This window comes from Gracilinanus agilis, chromosome 3 (assembly GCF_016433145.1).
Source record: "Gracilinanus agilis isolate LMUSP501 chromosome 3, AgileGrace, whole genome shotgun sequence".
Lineage (NCBI taxonomy): Eukaryota > Metazoa > Chordata > Mammalia > Didelphimorphia > Didelphidae > Gracilinanus > Gracilinanus agilis.
This window is the reverse complement of record NC_058132.1, coordinates 30,687,044-30,701,958: the sequence shown is the minus strand read 5'-3', so window position 1 is coordinate 30,701,958 and position 14,915 is coordinate 30,687,044. Positions and strand designations below refer to the sequence as shown.

At 54.8% G+C, this 14,915-nt stretch overlaps 1 protein-coding gene across 1 annotated transcript; it reads right to left on the bottom strand.

Annotated features, from left to right (window-relative positions):
• Window positions 1-3,527: 3,527 nt before the first annotated feature.
• SCNN1D (sodium channel epithelial 1 subunit delta) lies at window positions 3,528-10,175 on the bottom strand. Its single transcript, XM_044668630.1, has 12 exons — window positions 9,865-10,175; window positions 9,426-9,639; window positions 8,689-8,879; window positions 8,105-8,208; window positions 7,200-7,363; window positions 6,537-6,635; window positions 5,402-5,519; window positions 4,858-4,936; window positions 4,674-4,731; window positions 4,449-4,498; window positions 4,226-4,301; window positions 3,528-3,878 (listed from the first exon to the last, which is right to left on the bottom strand). The coding sequence occupies exons 1-12, from the start codon at window positions 10,173-10,175 to the stop codon at window positions 3,528-3,530; spliced, it is 1,815 nt and encodes a 604-aa protein (XP_044524565.1).
• Window positions 10,176-14,915: the final 4,740 nt, after the last annotated feature.

Here is a 14,915-nt window from a genome sequence, read left to right as displayed (position 1 = left end):
GGTTAGATGGGGCTTCTCAGGCTCTCTGGGAATAGGAGCACTGGGGTGGGGGGGCGTCCTTTGCTTGACAGAGAAGAACTTTGAGCTCTTTAGCTGAGCCTGGGGGGGCCCTTCCTTTATGTACTACCCCAGAATCCTCCGTCCACTCACCACTAATAACCATTCCTGGGGAGGCCTGTGATTAGGGAGGAAATGGGGACTCTCTACCCTTAGAATATGTACTGTCCTCTCCCTCCAGCCTGGAGAGTGGGTGGGGGTGACGGGAAGTTCATGGAGTCTGTAGGAGAGTGACTTGGGGGGGGTAGAGTGGAGGGGCATCTGTTCCTATGGGCATTTCCCAGAATCCTGATTGTTTTGTGGCCCCCCCCTTCCCCAACTTCAGGGGAAGACCAGCAGGACCAGAGTCCCACCTCTCACCCAGGAACAAGCCCCACAGAAGGGAAAATATTGGATAAAGATGAGGATGAGGGGGGCTGAGGAATGGATCGAGCTATTTTAAGCTTTGTGGGGCCAGCTAGCCGGTGCCATTAACTGTAGGTTGCTGCCACCCACTGCCCTTCCTGCCTGGTAAATAAACCCATCCTGCCTGCCCTCCACGGTGGGTGAGCTCATTCTTCAAGCTCGCTGTACACCCCCATTCTAGGGGGCTGAAGTTTGGAAGCTAAAGTGCCCAGCAATCCCTAAGAAGGAGGGGAAGGGACTGGGGTCCCCCTCGGATCTCCTTGGGCCCCTATTTCCAATTCAGAGCTCAGTTCTAATTTACAATCACAGTACCTCAGGACAGGGAAAGAACTCAGGCTTCTTGATGCTCAGAAATTCCCTGACAACAAGGATGGCAAGGCTGCTGCTTCAGAGACCTCCCGGCGAGGAGAGCCCACCCCTTCCCCAGGCTGCTCCACTTTGGGAAAGCTTTCGTAGTTGAAAGTATTTCTTGTTCTTCCCCTGAAAGCTAGTGCCTAGGCAGATAAATACAAATAGCCAGCCAGAGAAACCCACAACCCTCTAGAATTGATAAATGTATGGATGGAGAACCCTTCCTCCCCAGAAAAATACAAAGCTGGCACTCAGAGAGCCATTGTTGTTTGGACATATCTGACTCGGTGTCCTCATTTGGGGTTTTCTTGGCAAAGATGCTGGAGGAGTTTGCCCTTTCCTTCTCCAACTCATTTTATAGATGGGAAAACTGAGACAAACAGGGGCAAGTCACTTGCCTAGTGTCACACAATTAGTAAGTATCTGATGTTGGATCTGAACTCAGGTCTTCCTGATGTCAGGCCCAGTGCTCTAACCACTATGCCTCCTAGCTGCCTTTGGATGGTCATGGCCTTCCAGACAGATACTCACACCCAATGCCCACCAACTCTCTCGCTCCATCTCACATAACTTCCACCATTGATCCTGGCTCTGCACTTGTGGATCAAGTAGAAGAAGAATAATTCTTCCACAGTGAACACTTCCCTCCTGAATCTTCTCCAAGTAAGCATTCCCAGCCCTTCCATCCACATCTCACGAGACATGGGCCCTTCCCCAGCCAGATTACCCTCCTCTGGGCACTCCCCAGCTTCTCGAATGTCCTTAAACTATGTCCTTAGAAAGAAGCACCAGAGCCCAGATGAGGGCATTCCAGGCAGAGAGCTCAGCAAATGACTGACCTTCTCTCTAGCGCTGGCCACTGGGGCTCTCCTAATGCACGCCGAGACTGCTTGAGCTTGGGGGCACCTAAGTGACTCTGTGGATTGAGAACCAGGCCTGGAAAGGAGAGTTCAAATGTGGCTTCAGACACTTCCTAGCTGAGTGACCTTGGGCAAGTCACGTCACCCCCCCACTGCCTAGTCCTTTCTGCTCTTCTACCTTGGAACCAATAGCACTGATTCTAAGAGGGAAGGTAAGGGTTAAAAAAAAAGCTTGCATGAGCTTTCAGGGTAGTCTGGAAGAAGCAGCCCAGAGCATTTGATGGAATAATGAGTTGGGAGACAGAAGATATGAATCTGAAGCCACTTCCTAGGCATTAGACCTTGGACAAAGAATGTCATCCTTGGAGACCTCAGCGTTCTTATCTTTTAAATGGCTGGACAAGATAACTTCTTGGAGAACTCTGAGGCTCTTATTCATTCCCTGCCTACAGTATTGGCTCCAAGATGGAAGGTAAGGGTTTAAAAAACAAACAAACAAAAACCCCTTATCTTCTGTCTTAGAATCAGAACTAAGTATTGTTCCAAGGCAGAAGAGCAGGAAGGGCTAGCCCATGGGGGTAAGTGACTTGCCCAGGGTCACCCAGCTAGGAAGTGTCTGAGGCCAAATTTGAAACCAGGACTTTTCATCTCCAGATTTGGCTCTCTATCCATTGAGTCACTTGGTTGCCCCTCAATAAGTATTTATCAAGCACCTACTATGTTCCAGGAGTAGTCAGCTAGCATTTATAAGGGCCTACTATGTGCCAAGAGTAGTCAGCTAATATTTATAAGGGCCTGCTATGTGCCAGATTGTGGGAATAGTCATCTAGCATTTATAAGGTCCTACTATGTTCCAGGAGTAGTCAGCTAGCACTTAAAGGGCCTGCTATGTGCCGTGTTGTGGGAATACTCAGTGAGTATTTATAAAGGCCTACTATGTGCCAGGAATAGCCAGCTGGCATTTATGAGGACCTGCTAGATGCCAGGCAAGTACAAAAGATTTGGCAACAAAGACAGAAATAGAAATAGAGAGTCTGACCCAAAGTTGTTTAAGCTATTAGAATGTAAAGCTGCATTAAGACCTTTGTAAGGCTGTGACTTTGGGATGTTAGACATGGAACTGTTTCTGGCCCTGAGCACTTCCCGTTCCCGGGGAGGGGGTGAGGGGAGACAGCCAGCCCCAGGACTCGGCTGAGCCTCATTTTCCACATCCGTATTAGGGAGGGGCCGGACACAGAGGCTTTGACCCTTAGCCCTGGGCCGGAGTGGGAGTGGGCTTGGGCAGTGAGCCTCCCGCCAGATGGCCTCCTCCTCCCTAGCTACAGGGGGCGATCCGTCACTCTGAGAGGGCCTGGCAGAGGGCATGGAAGGCGGGCATGGAGGGGGTGGCAGCAGCCGGAGGAGGGAGTCCAAGGGGAGCCGGAGGCCCTGAATACACACGGCAAACGCCGGGCTGAATGGGCACATTTTATTAAAGACATAAAATGATGACGGGCCCTTTGGAGGCTTCTCCTTCCTCTGCTGGGCCTGGAGGCCTCGGACCACCCCGGGGGAGGCTGGAGCTCTCCCGGCCGTGCGAGGGGCCTCATCCAATAAATAAAGACAGACGCAGACATCTACAGTCTTCAGACAAACGTACGCTCGGACATCCCGCCTTCCCGTCCAAAAGCGCGGATCGACGGACGCCCTCCGGATAAATACTGCCGTGCCTAGATTCTCACACACGCACACGTCCATGTATATACACAGGCACATAAATAAGGGGATCCGCAGACACACGCCCGAGGAGGGCAGAGCAATACTGACTGGGGGGTGCCTCTCCAGACGCCCCGTTGGGTCCCCGGCCCGGCCCTCCTAGGTCTTCGGCCCTGGCTTCCAGGGCTCTTGGAATCGCCCCTGGAGCGCGATGCCAACAGGAGGTGCCTGCTGTGGGCCCCTTCCCGAAAGGTAGCTTCCTGCGGCCGCCTCCATCTTCCAGGGCAGCCGAGAGAGGTCCTGCTGGACGGACAGGGCCCTCGCTCCATCTTCGGCCCGCTCCGGAGCCTCCACGCTCCTTTGCCTCGGTTCCAAGAACCGGCGGTAGCCCAGGACGAAGGTGAGGGCCGCCGCGTCCAGGAGGAGCTCCAGCATCTCCATGACGGAGAGCACCGAGGACCCAAACCACAGGCTCCACAGGCTGCCCATGCTGGACAGGAGCTGGGTGACCTGCCGAGGGGAGGACAGGCCCGGGAGGTGTGAGCGGCACGGCAGGGCCGGCACCCCCTCCCCGGCGGAGGCCCCCGTCCCGTCCCCTCTTCTTGCGCAGCCTGGCTCCGGCCCCGAGGAGGGTCCTGGCCTCTTCACCCCAGTCTCAGCCTCTAGGCCCTCCTCTGCCCCTTTCCTGCAGGGTCCTGGCCTCTTCCCCCCAGTCCCCGGCGCCGTGGGCCCCATTTCCCTGGCTCTAGCCCAGCAGAGGCCGGCCTCTTTCCCTGGCCCAGCTGGTCTGGTCCCATTTCCAGCGGGATCCCCTCCCCCTCGGAGCCCCTCTGCCCAGCGCCAAGCCCGCCCCTCACCGAGTACGTCGGAGTCTCGTCCACGGAGCGGTAATTGAGGTGCTGGTAGAAAATGTGGACCTTGGCGATGCTGTTCCTGCCCAGGAAGGAGAAGAGCCACGAAGGGGTGAGTGAGGCTGGCTCCCGGCCCTCCCCTTGGCTCCCGGGCCCCGGGGGTCAGACGAGAGGGGCCTAGGCCATGTGGGGTGGGCATTGGGATTTTGGAGTCTCACCCCAGACCCACCTCTTAGTCCTCGAAGCGTCCTTCTTGCCCAGGGTGGTCAGGATCCAGTCCTGCGGACAGACAGCTTTGGGTTACTGGCCTGTCCTCAGAGCCTCCCCCAGCCTCCCCTGGGCCATTCACTGGCCCTGTGCCTCCCTTCCACCTCTGGGATGCACCCTCATCATCTGTAAAATGGGGGCAGTTTCTCTAACTCCGCTCTCACCCCGCAGCATCAGGGCAGCTCACCTCTGACTTTGCTGATGGCCATTTGGCGACCCCGGCTGAGAGCTGGTACAAAGATTCCCTATGGAGACACCCAGAGGTCCAGTGAGGTCAGAGGCCCCACAGACAGACGCCTCCTCCCACTCCCTTCCCCACAGCCACAGGCTCTTGGGCTCCCAGCAGCCGGGTGCACCCAGCTATCCCTCACCAGCAGGGCTTGGGGCAGCGGCTGAAGCAGGGGAGCCGGTGTGACTCCAGGTCCTGGTACAGTTTGTAGAAGCAGTGACCTGGAAGGGAGAGGGCGGGACGGTCCAGTGGTCAGCTACTGGCCCCTGCGTGCTGGGTGGGCACCCAGTGTCCCAGGCTTGCTCTGCTCAGAGGGGGGGAATTGGGCCGGGCATGGGTGCTGGGGGGTACGGGAGAGAGTGCAGTGGGAGCCGGGACTGAGAAGGGGGCATGGAATGGGGTAGGATGTTGCGGCCAGAGTGGACACCCTGAGCCCCGGGGCCTGATGCTTGGACGCACCAGGCAGCCAAGACCTCCGTGGATGGGGGAAGGAGGCCCCTTCTCAGAAGAGAAGCCCATGGGATCAATGGGGAAACTGAGGCACGGAGTGGGAAAGTCCTGGACCTGTCCCTAGTGAGGTGCTCCCTGAAGTCTTTGGGAAGAGATGGCTGCCAGCCCCTCTGGCCACACATAACCCTCCCCTTTCTCCCCCTTTGCCAGGGTCGACTCCCAGGCCTCCTCCTCACCCCAGGCTGGATGCCGATTGTAGTTGCAATACTGGGCCCCCTTTGGGAGGGGGTAGAAGTAGTAACCGCAGCCACAGGTCTGGACCATCAGTTCCTGGAAGCAGGAGTACAAACACGCCTGGGGGCAGAGGGGAAGGGGCTGGTTAGTCAGGGGGCACCTCGGAGTCCTGCCCAGCTCTTCCCCTCCCTGCAGCTTTCCACTGCCTGGAGGTGGGAAATGACTGACTTCTCCCTTCTTCCTCCAGGGGCCCAGCCCACAGGGCAGGGCCCTCGGACACTCGCCCACTTGAGAGGTTGCCTGTCCCTGGGAGGGTCCCCCAGCTGTCAGGGAGCACCCACTATCTTTCTGGCGGGTGACGTCCCTGGGGTTCTGCTGGGCATGCTCACCATTAAAGCGCTTGAAGCGCTGTCCTTGGGTGAGGGCTCAGCTTTATTCTGCTCAGCCCTCAGAGGGGACACCCAGGAGCTATGGGTCAGAGGGACAGGAGGCCTGGAAGGCTCAGTGGCTCGCAGTGTCCCGGAGTGGGACCAGACTACTGAGGGAGGAGAAGGGAGGGGAGAGAGAGAGAGAGAAAAAGAGAGAGAATGAGAGAGAGAGAGAGAGAGAGAGAGAGAGGGAGAGAGAGAGAAGGAGGGAGGAAGGGAGGGAGGGAGGGAGGGAGGGAGAGAGGGATGGGGAGAGACAGAAACAGAGAGAGAAGGAGAGAGTGAGACAGAAACAGAGAGATAGAGACAGAGAAGGAAGGACTCAGAGAGAAGACAGTAGGGAGGGAGAGAGAGAGAAAGAGAAACAGATAGAGAAAGAGGGACAGAGAGAGAAGGTGGGAGGGGGAGACAGAGCCAGAGAAAGACAGAGACAGACAGAAACAGACACAGAGGGAGAGAGGGAAGGGAAGAGACAGAGACAGACAGAGAAAGAAGGAGGAGGAGACAGAGGCAGAGAAAGAAGGACAGAGAGAGAAGGCAGGAAGGAGGGAGAGAGAGACAGAGACAGAGACAGAAAGTGCTCCCTCTTGCTGGAGGTCTTCAGGCAAGGGCCAGATGCCCTTGGGAAAGGGTTTCTTTTGGAGATGATGGTTGGGTGAGATGGCTGAGGACCAGCTAAGGAGATGGAGAGGGAGGGGAAAGGCCATACCTGCATGGAATAGGCACTGTTGTAGAGAAGCTGGACATCCACGTCCTGGCCATCCTTTGTGCAATGGCCGTACTGCCCCCCTAGCCGGTGCACCTCGTCCTGGGGAGACACAAAGAGGGGCCCCCTCAGTCCTCCAGCTCCAGCTCCCCCGTCCCCATGCAGGGCCCTGGCACTGTCTTTGGGTCAGTTGGGAGGTCACCGAGGTGGGACCGGGGCCCAGAGTGGTACGGGTGCCCAGGAGCGGGACACCTTTTTGGGAGGCCAGGAAAGGGTGTTGGTGTGTGATCTATGAGCGAGGGCTCAGGAGGGAGGAAGGGATGATGGCCATAGATCCAGAGTGGATGAGGCTGACCCTAGTTGGGGGAGGGGATCAGTTCCCCACCCCCCAAGCACTGAGGGACCCCAGAGACCACAGGATCAGAGATTTTGAGTGAGAATTGACCTTAAAGGATATAATCTTTCCATTTTACAGGTGAGAAAACTGAGCCCAAAGCCACATACATAGGCAGTAGGGAAGCCTAGTTCCTGACCCAGGTCCTCGGCCTCTAACTACAACGTTCTCTGCTCTGGCCATCCGTCTTGTCCTCTCTGCTCAGGCCGTCTGGCCCAGAACTGCCCCCTCCGGGCCCTTGCCTCTGCCCTCTCCCCGGCCCCCTGGCTCACCTCCCTCACTCCGATCGTGGTCTCGGTGCCGGGGCGAATGCTGAAGCCCTGGTGCTCCAGGAAAGGCACCTGGTTCTGGGCATGGATCATGACCTTGACCCCCGCCTCGGTGGTCAGCAGTGGGAGGTGATTGTTCTGCTCGGCCTTGAGAATGAGGCTGATTCCTGGCAGCGAGAAAAGGAGGATGAGGGAGACTATTGGCCCAGCCCAGCTACGGCTCTTCCCATAGCAGGCTAGGCTTAGGGACCCAGTGAGAGAGTTTTTAGCCCTAATCCTGGCATTCAAGGCCTTTCCCCAGCTGGTGCCAATCCATCTGTCTGTCCAGCTTTTCTCCTACTGTGCCCCCCTCTGACATGGCCCGACTTTATGGTCCAGCCCGGAGGTGTCAGACACATTGCCGGCAGGCTGCGTGAGGCTCGTGCCTCTCCTGAGTGTCACTTGAACCAGATTCAATTGTGATTGGAAAGTATTTAACAACATTAAATAAAAAGGCAATAAAACAGATGACATTCTATTTTAAAACCAAGTCAATGTGGGACCTGTAGGGAGCCTCTGTACGGACTGTTGTTATTCAGTCATTTCAGTCCTGCCTCATTTGGGCTTTTCTTGGCATAGACACTGGAGGGGTTTGCCATTTCCTTTTCTGGTTCATTTTACAGATGAGGAAACTGAGGCCAAGAGGGGTAAGTGACTTGTCCAGGGTCTTACAACTTGGATGTGTCTGAGGCCAGATTTGGAGAAACGGGACTGAAATGTGAGGCCTCTGTCTGGATGGAAATCCTGCTCTCTGGCCTCTTTTCCCCGGGGCAAAGGGCAGCCCTGTTCCAGGGGTGCACCAAGGGCAGATGGCCAGTCCTGGGCACCCAGGCCCTCCCCCTGGGTCGGTGGGCCCCTGCTGCACCCACCATGAGTGAGCCCAGGCCGGTTGGCCTTCCAGAAGTCATTCATTCCTCGGCTATTGAAGGTGTAGCAGCTCCCATAGACAGGATGATGGAAGGTCTCATAGTCTCTGTGGAAGCCAAAGAGTCTGTGTGACTGGGGGCTCCGTGGATGGAGAGCTGGGCCCAGAGAGGGGAGGACCGGGGTTCACATCTGGCCTCAGACGCCTCCTCGCAGTGTGACCCTGGGCAAGTCACTTTACCCCCATGGCCTACCCTTACTGCTCCTCTGCCTTGGCACCAATACACGGCATGGATTCCAAGATGGCAGGAAAGAGTTAAAAAGAAAGGCAGTGTGACGGCCTCCCAGCGGAGCTGCTCTCTGCCTGGCCCCAGCCCTTCCCACTTGAACCCCTTTCCTCTGACTCTTCCTCCACCTCCTGAAGGCCTTACCCCTCGTCACGCTGAGAGCCCCCCTTCCAGTTCTCATCCTCTCGCACCCTCGCCTCCTGGCCGGTCCTCGCTGTGGGCCTTGTCATTGCTCCTGGCAGGCTCTCCCCACTCCCCCGAGCCCTCGTGGTCCCTGTCCCATCTCCGCTGGGCACACTCACTGCTTCTGACAGGCCTCGCCATTGTAGCAGCAGGTGAAGATGAAGTGGCCATCGTGGTCTGTGTGGGACGTCTCGTTGTGGTGGGGCAGCAGGGCCAGGATGTTGATGAAATGGAACTGGTACCACTCTTGGATGGCGGCTACCCCCGAGGAGTGGCTGCGGTAGAAGCAGTCCCCGCCCGTGCTGTTACACTGGGGTGAAGAAGAGGGGCGTCAGGCTCCTCCCCTGCCCCTCCCTGGCCCTCGGCTCTGCCCCTGCGCCCCTCCGTGTGCCCAGAGAGACCCGCGGTCAGTGGAGACCGCCGAAGCCTCCACGAACGCTGGCGGCTTCCCTCTGACCCAGCCACGGGCTTCTCGGGCTCTCACCTGCCTGGCCCCCTTAGCACGCTTTCTCTCCTTCACCCCAACCTCCCTGTCAGGCAATGGGCCCCTGGCATCCTGCTCAGCGGGTGTCTCTAAACGTGGGTGCCCTTTGCACCCCCACAGGCCTGGGCATCCCGCTCGGGTGACCTTGCCTTCGTCTGCCTCTGTGGGTCCTACGTAGAGTGAGCCCAGGCTGTAGAGTTCGAGGGCTTCCTGATGGAAGATGGTAGGGGACAGCGAGTGGGGTTCGAACGAGAGGTCCCCGATTAGCCTTCCTCATCCCTGCCAGGAGCCTCTATTCTGACCGACTCTGTCCCCCGCCGGGTGGGATCCCTCACGGCTCGTGAAGAAGGCGTGTCAGGAGGCTGCACTCACCAGCCTGAACCCCACTTTGTGAACGTTCCCCTCGTTCAGCTCCTCCAGATAGATCCTTCGGTCGAGGCGAAAAGGCGAGCCAGAGTTGGGGCTGGCAGCTGGACCGCCTTGACCCCCTGCTTGTCTTCTAGTGATATTTAACTTGTATAAGGAATAGATGTTCTCCTGGGCAAATTCATCCAAGTTCTCCAGGTACTGTTCCACAAGCGGGGACCTGTTGGATGAGAAGACTTAGAACCCAGCACGTAGGAGGCACTTAATGATTGCTTGTTGGGGGGCAGCTAGGTGGCCCAGGGCATCGAGTGCCGGGCTGGAGATGGAAGGACCCGGGTTCAAATGTGGCCTCTGAGGACGTCAGATGCTCTCACCACTTTTCTGCTTGAGAGCGGACGCCAAGGCAGGCTTGCTGGCCGGGGGATGGACGTGGGGACTCCCTTACCTGTGAGGGTTCGTGTCACAGAGCGTAATGGACGGGAACATCTTGGGCTCCGAGTGGACGGACACCGTCATGATGACGGAGTACTTCCAGTAGTCGTCGAAGAGGAGCCCGAACTGCCAGTAGAGCATGCCGAAGGTGGCCAGGAAGAGCAGGCTCCAGAAGGCCGTCTTCAGCCGGTTGCGGCTGGAGCAGACGAGCCGCACTGAGCCGTGGATGGTGGTGTTGGAGCAAAAGAAGTTGAACAAGTCCCTGAAGGAGTCGAAGAGCTCGATGAGCTTCTCCTCCTTCTGCGGCTCCCCAGAGGTCTCCATGGTTCCGAACCTGGGGTCGAGGAGGAGGAAAACCAGTGGCCGTGACCCAGGAGCGCTGCCTCGAGGCCTCTTGCCTGGACAAGGTCCCGACTCAGTGGGTTTTATTTTATTTTTTAAACCCTGACCTTCTGTCTTAGAATTAATACTGTGTATTGGTTCCGAGGCAGAAAAGCGCTAAAAGCTAGGTGATGGGGGTTAAGTGACTTGCCCAGGGTCACACAACTGGTTTGTCATTTCTTTCTTCAGCTCATTTTACAGATGAGGAAACTGAGGCAAGCAGGTTTATTAAGTGATTGCCCAGGGTCATACAAGTAGGGAGTGGCTGAATCCAGATTTGAAATTGGGCCCTTCTGACTCTAGTCCAATGTTCTAGCCACTGTGCCACCCAGCTACCCCTTCTTGGCAACTAATAAACACTATATAAATGTTATAATATTTGAGGGGCAGCTAAGTGGTACAGCGAAGAATGTGCTGGGTTTGGAGTCAGGAAAACCAAGTTCAAAGCTGGCCTTTGACACTTACTAGCTGTGTGACCCTGGGCAAGTCACTTAACCCTGTTTGCCTCAGTTTCCTCATCTGTAAAAGCAGAGAGGTTGGTCTCTGAGGTCCCTCTAGGCTCCAGATCTAGGGTTCTTTAATTTCTCTCTCTCTCTCTCTCTCTCTCTCTCTCTCTCTCTCTCTCTCTCTCTCTCTCTCTCTCTTTCTCTCTTTAATCAGGTAGGAAATATGGAATGTAAGCTATCTGAAGATAGGGACCATTGAATTTCTTCTTTTGTATCCCTAGTGTGGAGCCCAGGGCTTTGGGTCCTTTAGAGCAGGCACTTAATAAATGATTGTCACATTGAACTGAGTGACCGCCAGGAATTAGCCTCATCATAGCCAGACTTTGTAGAAAGCTTCAAGGTTTGCAAAGCGCTTAGTCAATATTATCTCATTTGCGTCTCAAAGAAGGATCTGGGGCAGGTGTTCTCATTGTACCCATTTTACAGATGAGAAAGCTGAGGCAGGCAGAGGTGAAGTCACAGGCAGGTCTTCCTGAACTTCAGGACCAAGGGTGCCACCTCTTCTAGTGACATATCTATAGCCTATTTTCTGTTATTTCCCTTGATTTTCCCAAGACCTTGGGAGCTGGGTTCCATTGTTTTCCCCATTTTACAGATGAGGAAACTGATATTTGGAGAGTTGAAATGATGTGCCCAAGGTGGCCACAGAGCCAGGAAGAGTCACATTTGAAGCCAAATCAACATAATGGGTCTTTTATCTATACTATGATGGATGCTCCTTCTCTGTTGTGGACACCAAAGGTCCACCATGAGTGCCCACAGGGCTTGTGTCTCCACTAAGATTCTAGTCCATTTGTTACAATGGAGACCAATAGAGAAGGACCCACTAGGCACTGAGCATTGCTAGGGATCTGGCTGGGGAAGCCCTCACCTTATGGGTGGGAGAAAAAGAGGGGCTGGGGCAGGGCAGTGGCATCTGGGGAGAGTCTAGGCTGACCTTCTGACCAGAGCCTGGGTGGGCAGGATGAGCTAGTCAGAGAGAGCGGGGAGCCAGGGGAGGAAGGGGCAGGGAGGTGACCACTCGAGTCCCTTGGGATCCGGGTCATGGGCGGGCAAGCCTGCCAGCTGGGACAGTGTCTCTGGACATTCCCGGCTGACCTTTCCCTGTTCCCTTTGGGTGAATAGAATGACAAATCTCTGGGGACCCACAAGGATGGTGTGATCCAGTGGTTGGAGTCAGGTTCAAATCACTTCTCCATCACTCGCTACCTGGGTGACTTTGAGCAAATTATTTCTCTTCTCTAGACCTCAGTTTCTCCCTTTGTAAAATGAGGGGGTGGATTAGATGACCGCTAAGACCTTTCCAGCTCCAAGTCAGTGACCCAATGAGTTTGGGCGGCCAAGGGGCCCTGGAAGGAGGGGAGAGGCCAGGCTGGCATCTTCTGTATTGCCTGGGCAATGTGCATGCCCAAGGGAAAGGACCCGGGGGGCAGAGGAGGCTAGGGATATAGGCTGCCCGGTGGCTAGGAGACTGACCCAGAGGAAGAGCTAGATCTTATCCAATCCCTGCCTCAATCTCACCTTTCTCCTCATTTTGACTAGCCCAGGCACACCTCCTTGTGCTTCCAGGCCCCTTCCTGTTGCCTTGGGAGAGGCTCATTCCCACTCTAAAAACAAGTGGCTCTTATCAGTAGACCTGGCTGGGCTGGGTCAGAATCAGGGCCCCTGAACAGGATGGGGAGGGCCACAAGGGCCTGGGAGAGGCTCCTTTGCCCTGGGTTGGGTGCTCTGTAAGGACAAGGTAGGTGCCCTGGCTCAGCAAAGTCACTGGAGTTATCCAATTCTATAAAAGCCGTTTGATAGTTATAGCACTGAATAAGTAAATTAATTTAGGTCAAATTGTCATTTTTATTATATTAGCCTGTCCTACCCATGAACAATGAATGTTTTTCCAGTTTTTTAGATCTAGTTTTAATTGCGTGAGGTGTTTTGTAGCTATGTTCCTATAATTGCTGTTGGAGTTATATGAAGATGGGGGGAGGCCCATGGAAGAAGAAGGGACAGATGGGGGGGAGTCACAGCCTGGGTGGATGAGGGGGTTTCTGTATGAGCATTCGGGTCCCCCCAGGGAGATGAGATGGATTCTAGAAGTGTCCCCAAGCTATAGTCTGAGCCTTTCCATGTCGTCCTTTACTAGGGCCATGGAACTGGGACTCTTTGGTGGGAGGGAGCTGCCTAGGCCTGGGCCCCATGGTCAGAGGGGTGGACCAGAGCTAGATCAGGTGATTATCCCTCCCCCCTGTTCTAGGAGGTGACTCTCCCCAGCTCCAGAGGCCAGGGATGGTTTATTTGGTTATGATTTAGAAGGTACACCTGGTCTGGCTTGGGCTGGTTTTTTCCGGGATGGTTAATCTCAGGAAAACCCTCTGGTTGGAATTCAAAGCCCTTCCCTTCTTGCCTGGTCAACCCTCTTTTCTTAAAAACCCCTCATCTTCTATCTTAGAATCATAGCTGTGTAGTACTTCTAAGGCAGACAGGCCACAAGGGCTAGCCAATGGGGGTTAAGCAACTTGCCCAGGGTCTCCCAGCTAAGAAGTGTCTGAAGTCAGATTTGAACCAGAACCTCCAATCTCCAGGTTTAGCTCTCAATCCACTGAGTCCCCCCAAAATCATAGATACTTAGTAAATGTATGCTGATAGATAGTCTGACTAATTGAGCTCAGGAATGGGTTCTGCAGAGGGCCAGCCATTGACTCAGAGAAAGAAGAAAGACCTTTGGGTTGTTAAGGGACAAGGAAGTCTTGTCCTAGAGATCATAGTGACCTTACAGATGGTCAGTTCTCCTCTTGAGGTCTGGGGACAATGAGATGATAGGGAGCAGCCTCTTGCTCAGCCTGCTGAGATTTAACTCCTCCTTGGTGGCCCAATGGATAGAGTGCTGGACCTAGAGTCAGGAAGATCTGAGTTCCAATCCAACTTTGGACACTTATTAGTTGTGTGATCCTGGGCAAGTCAGTTAACTGCTCTCAGCCTCAGTTTCCCCATCTGTAAAATGAGCGAAATAGCAGCACCTACTTCCCAGGGTTTTCGTGAGGATCAAATGAGATAATATTTATTTGGCTGAGCCCCTGGCAGAGAGTAGGTGCTTAATAAATGCTGGTTTTCTTCTTCTCCAGCCTTAGCCCCACCTTAGCTAGTTGGGCTTCTCTTCTGAGACAGAGCCTTGGATCCACATGAGGTCAAAGCCCTCCACCAGAGGACAGGGCAGATTGCTGGCTACCTCCTTTCCTCATCTGTCTTTTCTCTGGGTTCTGTTCTGATGCTGCCTCTGAGCCCTCTGTAATCCAAGTGTCATGTTCTCCAAATAAACCCTCTCTTGGGGAGATCCCCGAGTGCCACACACATAAGCTTCCCATGCCCTCCGAGGCTTTCCCCATTATCCCATCGACCTAGAATCTCCAGGGTCCAAGGAGTGAGGTTACCAGGCTTCCCCCTGGGCCTGTCTGGAGCTGGACAGTGGAAACTATGGCTGCCTCCAGGATTCTGGGCCACCCTGCCCAGGGGTATCACCCAGGAGGGTAAGAAGCCCGGGGCCATCAGTGGACAGTGCATGGTTGCTGTAGGATTTGTGTAGAGGCTCACAGATAACAAACAACTCTAGGCTCCAGGAATCCTCCCTGGGGGCCTGTACATGCTCCTCTCTTGGTAACAGAGCAGGTCTGCCCACATGCTCCAGAGGGACACACATGTTAGTGTTGGCCTGGGTGAGTATCCATCTGGGTGGGGCTGGGAGAAAGAAGGCAGGCATGGAAATTTAGGGAAACCGAGGCATTAGTTTCTCTACCTGCTGAATGGACCAGAACTATTGGGGGATGCTGATAAGTGGGGGAGAGAGAAGGGAGGAAGGAAGGGCACTTCACAAATATTATCTCATTTTTTTTTAACTCTTACCTTCTGTCTTAGAATCAATACTATGTGGCAGTAGAGTGGTAAGAGCTAGTCAATGGGGGTTAAATGACTTGCCCAGGGTCACAGAGCTAGGAAGTATCTGAGTCCAAATTTGAACCCAGGACCTCCCATCTCTAGGCCTGGCTCTTAACCTATTGAGTTACCAAGCTGCATCCATCTCTTACAATACCATACTTTAGGCACTATTATTATCCCCGTTTTAATGTTGAGGAAATTAAAGCAGAGACATTGCCCAGGGTCACACAGTTAGCAAGGATCAGAGGCTGGA